Source organism: Polyodon spathula, chromosome 7 (genome assembly GCF_017654505.1).
Source record: "Polyodon spathula isolate WHYD16114869_AA chromosome 7, ASM1765450v1, whole genome shotgun sequence".
Classification (NCBI taxonomy): domain Eukaryota; kingdom Metazoa; phylum Chordata; class Actinopteri; order Acipenseriformes; family Polyodontidae; genus Polyodon; species Polyodon spathula.
In genome coordinates this window covers 3,475,364-3,487,040 of record NC_054540.1, presented here as the reverse complement: position 1 = coordinate 3,487,040, position 11,677 = coordinate 3,475,364, and the positions used below count along the sequence as shown (strand labels likewise).

Here is an 11,677-nt window from a genome sequence, read left to right as displayed (position 1 = left end):
CAGCCACAACTTAAACATGCAATCCTAAATCCAAGAAAAAACATTCTGTTTCATTTGAAAGGGGACTTGCTTATTAACTGTTAATAACTAGCTTACTAATTACTAATGGGGTTCCCTGTGGGTGCTTTACTCAAGCTCTTGGTTTAGATCTCAGGGAACACTTAAGGAACCTGCGCCCTGTGTGACCCTAACCCTCTAGCGGGTGTAAGAATTACCTCAATAATAAATACTACATAGGAATGGCTTATTGTTTCAAGGTAAGGACCAGGTATCTCTGAAGAACTATACTTTCATTTCACTGGGATCTTCCTGCTTGAAAAAAGGTTAAATAAAGGGGTGTTCATTGTTTATAGAGTGTGAAGAGCCAAATGTTAAGCAGACCAGATACAGGTGTTAGTGTTCACATAGCAGTAAGTGCACATTACAAATACAGGTGTTAGTGTTCACATAGCAATAAGTGCGCATTATCAGGTATAGGTGTGTAACAGCGGTAGGAAAGCCCTGCTGTTTGATCATATTGTTTGTTTTTTTTTAGAACGGGGTCCTGTGTTATTTTGTATTTGTTTATTGTTTTATATTTGTGTATTTTGTATATAGATGACGGCGAACTGCCGTGCGTTTTGTTCTGTTTTATATTGTTTTGCAGCGTGGATGGGAAGCCCCATCCATTTTTTAAAAACTTGTGCAGAAGGTGGCCAATCCTGAATAAATTAAGTGATTAATTTGTTGCTAAATGGGAGATGGTCACCTGCATAAATACCTGCAGCTCTCTACAATTCGGGTGGGGTGTTCGAGAGAGGAATTGAGTGAGAAGAGAGATTCATTTAGAAACTTAAAGAATCCGTGAAGGCTACTGGCCAGCCGAATCTTAGTGTTTTGTATTCGTGTTTTTGTTTCTGTTTAAATTATTTATTTTTGCTCTGTGAGCAAGTGTTTATTTTTGTTTAAACATTTTATTTATTTTTGTAAACTGCAGCTACCTGACCTGTGTGTGCTTCCTTCTTCTGGTCTGACATCCATTGCCTCCTGGACTCAGACCAGAAGAGGTACTGCACAAGGGTACTGCAGTTTTGTTTTTTAAATTATAATTTTTTTTTTTGGAGGAAAGATGGGAGGAAAAAGAAGGTTGGGAAGGAGACAGCAGCCATTGCAACAGTCACAGCAAGTCTACCTCACCTGTCTGTGGGGGGAGGAGTGGTGCTTTAACTGTAGGGAGCCCTGGCACATATCCCCTGGCACCTTCCCCATATGGCAGGAGGAAGAAACTGAAGGAGAGGTGAGGAGAAGGAGACAGAGAGGAAGGAAGGCACGAGAAGTGGTGCACAAACTGCATGCGCTACGGTTATGAGGTCTTCCAGGACACGTACCTGGAGTGAGAGGAGCCCGAACATCCTGCGCCTGAGTGGGAGGAGCCTGAACGTCCTGCGCCTGAGTGGGAGGAGCCCGAATGTCTTGCGCCTGAGTGGGAGGAGCCCGAACATCCTGCGCCTGAGTGGGAGGAGCCCGAACGTCTTGCGCCTGAGTGGGAGGAGCCGAACATCCTGCGCCTGAGTGGGAGGAAACAGAATGTCCTGCGCTTGAGTGGGAGGAGCCCGAATGTCCTGCGCCTGATTGGGAGGAGCCCGAACGTCCTGCGCCTGAGTGGGAGGAGCCCGAACGTCCTGCGCCTGAGTGGGAGGGGCCAAAACGTCCTGCGCCTGAGTGGGAGGAGCCCGAATGTCCTGCGCCTGAGTGGGAGGAGCCCGAACGTCCTGCGCCTGAGTGGGAGGAGCCTGACTGTCCACCGCCCAAGAGGGTGGAGTCGATACGTCCACAGCCCAGGTACCCACCAACAGAGGGAGAATACCTGCTGGTTCCACCTCCACCTCAATGAGAGGACTGCTTGCCACTCCCACCTCCACCAGCAGAGGGAGAATACCTGCTAGTTCCACCTCCACCTCCATGGGAGGACTGCTTGTCACTCCCACCTCCACCAGCAGAGGGAGTATGCCTGCTGGTTTCCCCACTGCAGCCAGAAGGGGAGGAGCCCCTGCTGCCTTCACCGTCAGAAGGGGAGTAGCCCCTGCCGCCTTCGCCAGGAGCAGAGCAGCAGGAGCTGCCTCTGTCTCCAACCCTGCTAGAGGGAGAGAAGCAGGAGCTGCCTCTCCCTTCAGCACTGGAGGGACCAGGGCAGGATGCTGCCGGACCTCAGCAGCCCCTGCATAGGTTGCTGAGGAGAGCATGGGGGAAAAACACCCGGCTGCAGAGGCTGCAAAGAGGACCAACCCCCGCACCACAGCTAGGCCTGGCTCTCCTCCTGCCGTCGCCTCCCAAGGGTCTGATGCTGTCCTGTCTCACATCGCCCAAGGATGCCTGCCTCGCACCGCCCAAGGATGCCACATCTGCATCGCCTGGGGCTATCTGTTGCTCTGCGTCGCCTGGGGCTGCCTGTTTCTCTACATCGCCTGGGACTGCCTGTTTCTCTACATCGCCTGGGGCTGCCTGTTTCTCTACATCGCCTGGGGCTGCCTGTTTCTCCGCATTGCATGGGGCTACTTGTGTCTCTCCCTTATCCCCTAAGGTTGCCTAGGGTCCCGCTTCGCCTGGTGTTGCCTGTCTCTCCTCTGCTTCTCCTGGGGTTGCTGCTGGTCCTGCTTCACCTGGGATCACTGAGGGCTCTGTTTTGCTCGGGTTCACTGAGGGTTCTGCTTCACCTGGTGTCGCTGAAGGCTCTGCTTCGCCTGGGGTTGCTGCGGGCTCTGCTTTGCCTTGGGTCGCTGCAGGCTCTGCTTCGCTTGGGGTCGCTGCCGACTCTGCTTCTCTTGGGGCCGCTGCCGACTCTGCTTCTCTTGGGGCCGCTGCCGACTCTGCTTCTCTTGGGGTCGCTGCCGGCTCTGCTTCTCTTGGGGTCGCTGCCGGCTCTGCTTCTCTTGGGGTCGCTGCCGGCTCTGCTTCTCTTGGGGTCGCTGCCGACTCTGCTTCTCTTGGGGTCGCTGCCGGCTCTGCTTCTCTTGGGGTCGCTGCCGGCTCTGCTTCTCTTGGGGTCGCTGCCGGCTCTGCTTCTCTTGGGGTCGCTGCCGGCTCTGCTTCTCTTGGGGTCGCTGCCGGCTCTGCTTCTCTTGGGGTCGCTGCCGACTCTGCTTCTCTTGGGGTCGCTGCCGGCTCTGCTTCTCTTGGGGTCGCTGCCGGCTCTGCTTCTCTTGGGGTCGCTGCCGGCTCTGCTTCTCTTGGGGTCGCTGCCGGCTCTGCTTCTCTTGGGGTCGCTGCCGGCTCTGCTTCTCTTGGGGTCGCTGCCGGCTCTGCTTCTCTTGGGGTCGCTGCCGGCTCTGCTTCTCTTGGGGTCGCTGCCGGCTCTGCTTCTCTTGGGGTCGCTGCCGACTCTGCTTCTCTTGGGGTCGCTGCCGACTCTGCTTCTCTTGGGGTCGCTGCCGGCTCTGCTTCTCTTGGGGTCGCTGCCGGCTCTGCTTCTCTTGGGGTCGCTGCCGGCTCTGCTTCTCTTGGGGTCGCTGCCGACTCTGCTTCTCTTGGGGCCTCTGCCGACTCTGCTTCTCTTGGGGTCTTATTACTGCCGACTCTGCTTCTCTTGGGGCCGCTGCCGGCTCTGCTTCTCTTGGGGTCGCTGCCGACTCTGCTTCTCTTGGGGTCGCTGCCGACTCTGCTTCTCTTGGGGTCGCTGCCGACTCTGCTTCTCTTGGGGTCGCTGCCGGCTCTGCTTCTCTTGGGGTCGCTGCCGGAGTCTGCTTCGTCTTGGGGCTTTTGCCGGCTCTGCTTCGCTTGGGGTCGCTAGTTTCCTTGGAAATAATAACAACTTCGAGAAATTTCAATCAGGATTTCGTGCTAACCATTGTGGTGGGAAAATTACAATGTTGCTACTGCTATGATTGTTCAAGGTTTCCATGCTCAGGTTTAAATGCTATTACGGGTATTAAGATTTAGGTATCATATAATAATAATGTATTATGTACTGGTAGTTGTCTTTGAGCATACTTCTTCTTTCTTGCTGCAGGGCAAGCAGCCCCTATAAGGGATGGAAAAATACTGACTACCAGCTAGAAAGAGGAAGTCCTCTTTATTTAGCAACCGCAAGCTGCACCCGTGTCAGTTCTCAGAAATGTCACCAACTTGGTTAGAATAGGGTTAATTTTAGGATGCTTGCAATTTAGATAAGTTGTTACTGTTGCATATTATTGGTCTCATTTTAATCTTCCAAGTTGTTGCTATCCAACATATACTGAGTTAAGCTCCTGTGATTGGCTTGCAATAACTGCAGGTTACAAGGTATATATTATGCTTACTGGCTCTGTGTAGTCATAACATTGCTCGGTTTTCTAACACTTGTGTGTTGAATGTGTTCTCAGGTTTGCAAGCCTTGAGTAATAAACTTTGTTCAATTTGACCTTGTTTGTCTCACTGAGTCTCTTTCAGAGTTGAGTGAAAAACTTCCACGCACCATAGCACTGAGCCTGCACTTGTCAAAGTGGTAAATGATCTGCGTGTAAGTACAGATTCTAAGTGTTTATCTGTACTGATCGTTTTAGATCTGAGTGCTGCTTCTGATACTGTGGATCACAACATTTTAATTAATCGTCTTAGAGGTTGGGTAGGTCTTTCTGGTAGTGTCCTGAACTGGTTTATATCCTATTTAATGAATAGGCAGTATTTTGTTGCCTTAGGAGAATCTGCATCTGGACTAGTTAATATTACACGTGGTGTTCCGCAGGGCTCCATTCTTGGTCCCATGTTATTCTCTTTATACATGCTGCCACTCGGGGAGGTTATTCGTAAACATGGGGTGAATTTCCACAGCTATGCAGATGACACACAGATTTATACACATGTTAAACCAGGTGACACAACAGCTATCAATGCCCTTTTCAAATGCCTAGCCGATATTAGAAACTGGATGTCTCAGAATTTTTTACAGTTAAATTCCAATAAGACAGAAGTCTTACTTTTAGGCTGTAATCAACAGATGGACTTGAGAAATATTGATATAAGTATGCTAAAATCAAATATAAAATCTGAAGTGAAAAACCTGGGGGTTATTTTTGGTTTAAAATTCTAATACCAGTTTTTAAAGCCCTGAATGGACTATCTCCATGAGGTCTAAATGATATGCTAATTCCTTATCAGCCTGAACGCACTCTGAGATCTGCAAATGCTGGCCTTTTATGTATTCCGAGGGTGAATGGTAAAAGGATGGGAGAGGCTGCTTTCTGTTTTAATGCCCCCACACTCTAAAACTGCTTACCCCCTTTTATCAGAGATTCACCTTCAATTGCAATCTTCAAATCTCGATTAAAAACATACCTTTTGAATATAGCTTTTTCATAACATTTTTATGTTTTATTCTGAATTTTATTGTTACTTCTGTTTTTAATGAGTGTACTCTTTTCTTACTGTTTATTATTGTATTGTTGTATTTTTTTTTCTGTATGTAAAGCGCTTTGAATTGTAGTGTACATGAATTGCGCTATATAAATAAAGGTTTATTATTATTATTATTATTATTATTATTATTATTATTATTATTATACATACAGTAAGTGATACAGTACATTATACAGTCAGTGATACAGTAAGTGATACAGTACATTATACAGTAAGTCAGTTATACAGTCAATTCTGTAAATGCACAGGGCGTCTGTAAAAGAAAAGGCAGTTCAGCTCTTCACTCTACATTGTAATCTAAATAACACCCAGGATTGTAGGGAGGCTAATTCATTACATTAATAATGACACCACATTCTTACTGATTAGTCTGAAGTTTGAAACATTTTAGAGGTAGGGCTATAGCTAGGGTTAGGGTTAGGGTTAGGGTTAGGGTTAGGGTTAGGGTTAGATTAGAGTTAGTGTTAGGGTTAGGTTTAGTTAGGGATCAGGTTAGGGTTATGGAGGCGCATATAATATTTTTTTCTGTGTCACATAACCATCCTTTAAAATAATATTCTTACACCCAGTTTGCATGTTTTTATTTTTATTTTGTTTAATCTGATCTACAATATTAGGAGTTCTGAATGTGACTAACAAGGCTCCAATTAGAAGCAGCAAGAGTACAGATCCTGTGGTAATGCAGTGCACTAATTCATTTTGCCGGGGTTCCTGCGTCATGTGAAATCAAGGCGGCTGTTCAGAGCGCAATGGTCTTGAGATTTAATGTGACTGTAACAGAGGAGGATTCTCAGGAGACACTGCTGCTACGTGCTCATCTCTTCCAGGGGAACAGCTGCTTGCTGGCCTGCTGCACTGTAAAGCTCAATATGGTCTAAAAAGGGCTGGTTTGTTTATACGATTTAACAACGACGTCCAGAGAGACACAAACACATTAGATAAACATCGAGTCCTTCTCATTGTAAAGCAGAAAGACTGAATTTTATTGTTGCTTCTGTTTTATTATTATTATTATTATTATTATTATTATTATTATTATTATTATTATTATTATCATTATTGTTATTAATATCATGTTTTCGATTGCATCACCTACCAGCCCTGACCCTACCCTCATGCATGTTGCACTATATTTTAATAATGATCCCTGTTGTACTGTAATTGCAAAAGGAGCTCAGCATCTCTGCCCAAGTGTACATTATAATAGAGTTATGCTACGTTCACTTAGGACAACTACTTAAGATGAACTGCATTTCCTGTTAAAAGGTCTTTCCCTTCAATATACACACATACATAAAACTACAGGCAATCTGGGCTGTCTAGGTCTACATTCATTTTCACCACAGTGGTAACTATTTGTTTTCTTGAAAAACAATACATAAACAATTCTTTACCATAGTGTGCTGCATATTCAAATGATTAGGGGTGATTTGATCAACCTGTCCTTCTGTGATAAGCCTGGTTGATTTCCCCAGTGCTTTAAAATGCTTTAAGAACATCCAGATGTGACTTGTCCCAGCGGGGAAAAGGATGATCAATTGATCCCTTTATCTAGGCGTGGATGTAGAGAGGTTGCTTTTTCATTGTGCAGTCAGATTAGTTTAAGGGAGTGTTTTAATGGAGTGATTGATCTTTTAATGGAATGAAATAATGCATTTTGTTTTGCTCATTTCCCGTTTCTACATACTGACTGTTGCTATTTAAAGAAACTAAAAGGTCTTCAAGACAACAATCATTCAATAAGCTGGAGGCCGGTAGACCTATAGTACTCTACAGTAGTCTGCTATTCAATTATTAAAAGTTTTAAATCCCATCTTGATTGCACAGACCGTTTTGTGTACCTTGGACCTTTTCGCAGTGATATCCCATTATGTTTATTGCCACTGATCCTGAACTCATTGCTTCACACACTGAACGCTACTTACAGAGAATTTGATGTAGGCATTTTGTGGCTGGATGTATTGTTTACAGGTAGGTAAGCTTTGAATACGTTTCCTGGGTAACCATTGGCTTTTGACTGCTCCTGGGTTCAGCAGAATGGATTCGTGGGATAGCGGTGGTTAAATATCTGCCCATGATAAGCGTTTCAATTTTGTGCACAGTCTTCCAGATAAATAACACAAGCTGCAGTAGAACCTTACACTTGCAATCATAACAGGCACTAAAATGAACCCATATGGTGTTTTATTGAACCTTGGTTAATCTGACAGGAGTTGAGAATCTTAAATTCTGGAATCAATCACTTGCAAGTTATACTGTATGCGGTATACTGAGACGTTTCTTATCTTTTTCCAGGTCAATAACCTGTTATGCGACTGTTGTGAGAGTTGTAAAGAGCCACCCCCTTATACAGCCATCTCCCTGGCTTATGTAGAATTTACCTGCCTTGTCTTGTATGAAAGCTATTTGGCAGATAAAGCTAAACTCTAATGATTACTGACATGGTGCAGTGACCAGTTCAGGCAACTGGAGCAGGACGTAACCGAGTTCTGGCTGTCTGAAATCTAATTGCCAAACCATAGGAGGTAAAGCAGAGGCAGTCGTCAAGCCCGGAAGAACAAAAGAACAAACATGACCGATCAAACAGAGCTCGACTGTGCAGCACTGGATTCAAATCCATATCCTCTTGTCATGCAGTTCCAATATTACTCTTTGAACTGTTTCATAACTTAATAGAGTGAGTGCAAGAGATCTCTAGTATAAAAGATTACTCTCATGCAGTTTGGTTTGCTCAAACGTTGCTAAATTTAAATTATAAATCATAAAATAGAAGATTGTACTCCTCAGGAACAATTCTTAAAAAACTATTAAAAAAAAAAAAAAAAAACACTACAAAAAAAAATAAAACATTTAAATAAATTTAGAGTGCCCAGTTATTTTACCCCCAGTTTTCGCCCCGGTTTAGAATGTGCTTTCCCTCCACAGAGCTATTAGGTTTTCCCATCCCAACACTAAAATGTCCCTGGTTGCAATGGAACAAGTTGGGGGAGTGGCTAACAAAATCCCCCCCCGGCAACACTCTTGTGCTCGTAGGCTAATTGTATTAGCATCTCAGTATTGTGCATCCAAAAACAGACACACACAAAAAACACAAATAACATTTTTATTGATATTGTAAAAAAATACAGCGAAAAGCTTCTCTTTGTTCGCTGTTGCTCATCTCCTGTTCACCCTGCATCTCAGTGATTTTGTATATTTCTAACCCTTTTGTTACTTTCTTCTTTGTCTTTTGTAGTCCCTGTCACCCTCTTTCAGTTCCTGGGTCCCTGCTGTTTTCATAATTACTATTTCTTTCTTTCTTTGCTGCTTTTGATTCTCCAACCACTGTCATTTTTAAATGCATTTGCATAAAATTGGTATAGTTTTGTCTTTCAGACAGGTTTTTATGCTTTTTTGTTCAAAATACCACAAGCTTGTTTTATTTGCGCACATGGATTATATCATTTTAAAAAGGCATGTGAGATAAAATAGATTATCACCATTTTAATGGGTTTAACCAACTGTAAAACTTAAACAGCATTTCAAATTATGACTAATAAATCAATTCTTCACAAAGCCATTAGATCCTCCCCCACACTTATGGTAAGGATGTCTGTAGCTCAGCATAGAAACAGCCACAAAATCACCTCACTGAACCCAAACCAAATTTACAAACCAAATAGGGTTTAGGCTCACAAAGGACAGACACCACTTTCACAGATACAACCCAGCTACATACGACAGCACAGCCCACAGATACAACCCAGCTACATACGACAGCACAGCCCATAGATACAACCCAGCTACATACGACAGCACAGCCCATAGATACAACCCAGCTACATACGACAGCACAGCCCATAGATACAACCCAGCTACATACGACAGCACAGCCCATAGATACAACCCAGCTACATACGACAGCACAGCCCATAGATACAACCCAGCTACATACGACAGCACAGCCCATAGATACAACCCAGCTACATACAACAGCACAGCCTATAGCCCCTGACTGGGCTTTCTGCACCCTTTTATCTACACCTTACCCAAAGTGAATAATTGATTAATTAATTGGCCCATCAATAAAGGCCACAATCTCCTCCATTCCAGCCACATTCTCACTTGCCTGGGATTCAGAGACCAATTTACATGCATTCTGAAGGCAAATAAATATGAATGATCCAATCCGAGCTGTACCGTATTCTAGCACACAGACTGTTTAATAAATTCAGGGGTATCCAATCCCGGTCCTGGAGGGTCATTCCACTCCAGGTTTAACAGGTAATATGGTATAATGAACTACTTCAGGGTCTGGATCAGGGGTGTCAAACTCCAGCCCTCGAGGGCTGCAGGGTCTTCTGGTTTTCATTCAATTAACATAATTGATCTAATTATTTGTTGAATTTGACACATTTAATATTTTTCAAGGTCTTTTACAGTTGATGGTTTTAAAAATGCATTTGATTCAAGGTACACTCCCTATGAAACATTTTGAGGCCTGAAGAGAAGTGTTGAATGTGTTCAGTTAATCAAATAATTAGACCAATTAAGTAATTGAGAGCTCGGGCAGAACGAAAGCCAGAAGACACTGCGGCTCTCCAGGAGCTGGGTTTGACACCTCTGGTCCGGATGGATGTTTAATTGGTTCCATTAAACAATTTAAAACAGGTTGGGAACAAAGACCAGGACCACCCCTGAATCAATTGAATTGTGCAGATAGGGTTTCTAATTGCCACTGCCCTGCATCTCTAAAACTATTAATCATGATGACTTGTAATATAATTGCAAGCTTCTCAAATAGAAAAGGCTCAGGTTGAGGCTGCTGCATGCAATGTATTAGTGTACATTTTTATTACATTATCCGGAAAGACAGTATCAATCAAAGCAATTACTCCTTTTAAAATGAATTAGGCCCAGAAATGAGTGTTTTGCGTTGCTGTGTATGTTTCTAGCAGAAGCATTATTAGAAGAGGTTTTCAGGGTGAGGCTGCCAGCGCCGTCATGGAGGTCTGCTTGGCTGGCTGCCTGTGGAGATGTAATGCGTGCAGGGGAAGAACAGCATTAAAGAATGCAAGACTAATGGAAAATGGAGGGGGTGGCGACAGCCTCGTTCCTGAGTCTACACAAGTGAACAAAAGAAAAAGGTTCTGGACAGTTTCAAGTGGTGAATAGATATTTAAACAGGGAGTTAGAACATTGTCAGGAGGATCAAATGCTCTCGACTAAGCTTTTCTCATTTGTTAAAGTTTCAGTAAAACAACCCCCACGTTGTCATTACTGCGAGACGTGTTTTCTCTATTTGCTGTGTATGGTGTCAGTGTGTATGAGTGGCAGGTTGCTCTATCCAGGACGCTCTTGGAAACAAGCTATTGCAGCTCAGGAGTCTGTCCTGACTACAGAAGTTTTAAATGCAACTTCAATAAAGCAATGCCTCTTTAAGACAGGTCTCATACTGGTTAAACAATAGCAAATCAAACTGCATCTATTCATTTTTTCTTTTTATGTGTTATTTTTCTAAGAGATAACGATTGCTTTTTGTGGTCCATTTTCAGTGCAGACTTGATGAAGTGTTTTTCCCCTTGTGGCACCAGCTGTCACTTTATGTCTGTCTTGACGTGTGTGCTCCATGCAGGCCTCTTTTGTTTTGCTATGGCTTGTCTTTGTTTAAACGACAATGCCTCTACCTTCCATCTCTGTCAGCAGTTCTTATCTTCCACACTCACCTGCTTTCATCCAGTCCAGGTGTTGCACAGCTTCTTTTGCCTCATATGCTGATATTGACCTCCCATTATGCCTCTGTCCCTTCAGTAACAAAGAGACTGACAGCCCGCTTGACAGATTTGCAAGGACTTGCACGGGAATTGTTTGCCAGCAAAAAATGCACATGCTGTTAGCACACAATACCCTGGGATTATGAGAGAGACACTGAGCAGATTTAGTGTTCTTTTGGTGGTGATGTTAAACAGACAACACTTGTTGCTATTAACAAAATACTAGATATTTGAAAGTTTGTACATGTGACTGGAAACCCCTTGAAAACATTGAGGTTTTGTCACATGACAACAGCAAGGGTAAGACTGATTTGAGTCACAGCTGGTGGGCTGATGTCACAGCAGGCTCACATCGTCATTCTGTGAGAACTGAAAGCTGATTGGCTGATGGTACTGAATCGTTTGATATCCCACAAAGCACTGGGTAAAGAAATAGCAATTGATCCATTTTATATCCCTTGTACTCTCTCTTTTCATTAGGGTAGGCCAGTCACAGTTTACTAACAACAGATAAAAGGTGACCAGGAACTTTTTTCAATGTGACTACAGAGAAA

At 44.1% G+C, this 11,677-nt stretch overlaps 1 protein-coding gene across 1 annotated transcript; it reads right to left on the bottom strand.

The window, feature by feature from the left end:
• Positions 1-2,672: 2,672 nt before the first annotated feature.
• Positions 2,673-11,482, bottom strand: LOC121318992 (adenylate cyclase, terminal-differentiation specific-like). The gene is made up of 4 exons (XM_041256229.1): positions 11,475-11,482; positions 3,546-3,770; positions 3,069-3,156; positions 2,673-2,993 (listed from the first exon to the last, which is right to left on the bottom strand). Exons 1-4 carry the CDS (start codon positions 11,480-11,482, stop codon positions 2,673-2,675), a joined length of 642 nt encoding a protein of 213 aa, XP_041112163.1.
• Positions 11,483-11,677: the final 195 nt, after the last annotated feature.

Coding starts and splice junctions, on each gene's coding strand:
- LOC121318992 (XM_041256229.1), bottom strand. Junction 3,157..3,545: donor CAAGAGAAGCAGAGTCGGCA/GTAATAAGACCC, acceptor CCGGCAGCGACC/CCAAGAGAAGCAGAGCCGGC. Junction 2,994..3,068: donor GCCGGCAGCGACCCCAAGAG/AAGCAGAGCCGG, acceptor CGGCAGCGACCC/CAAGAGAAGCAGAGCCGGCA.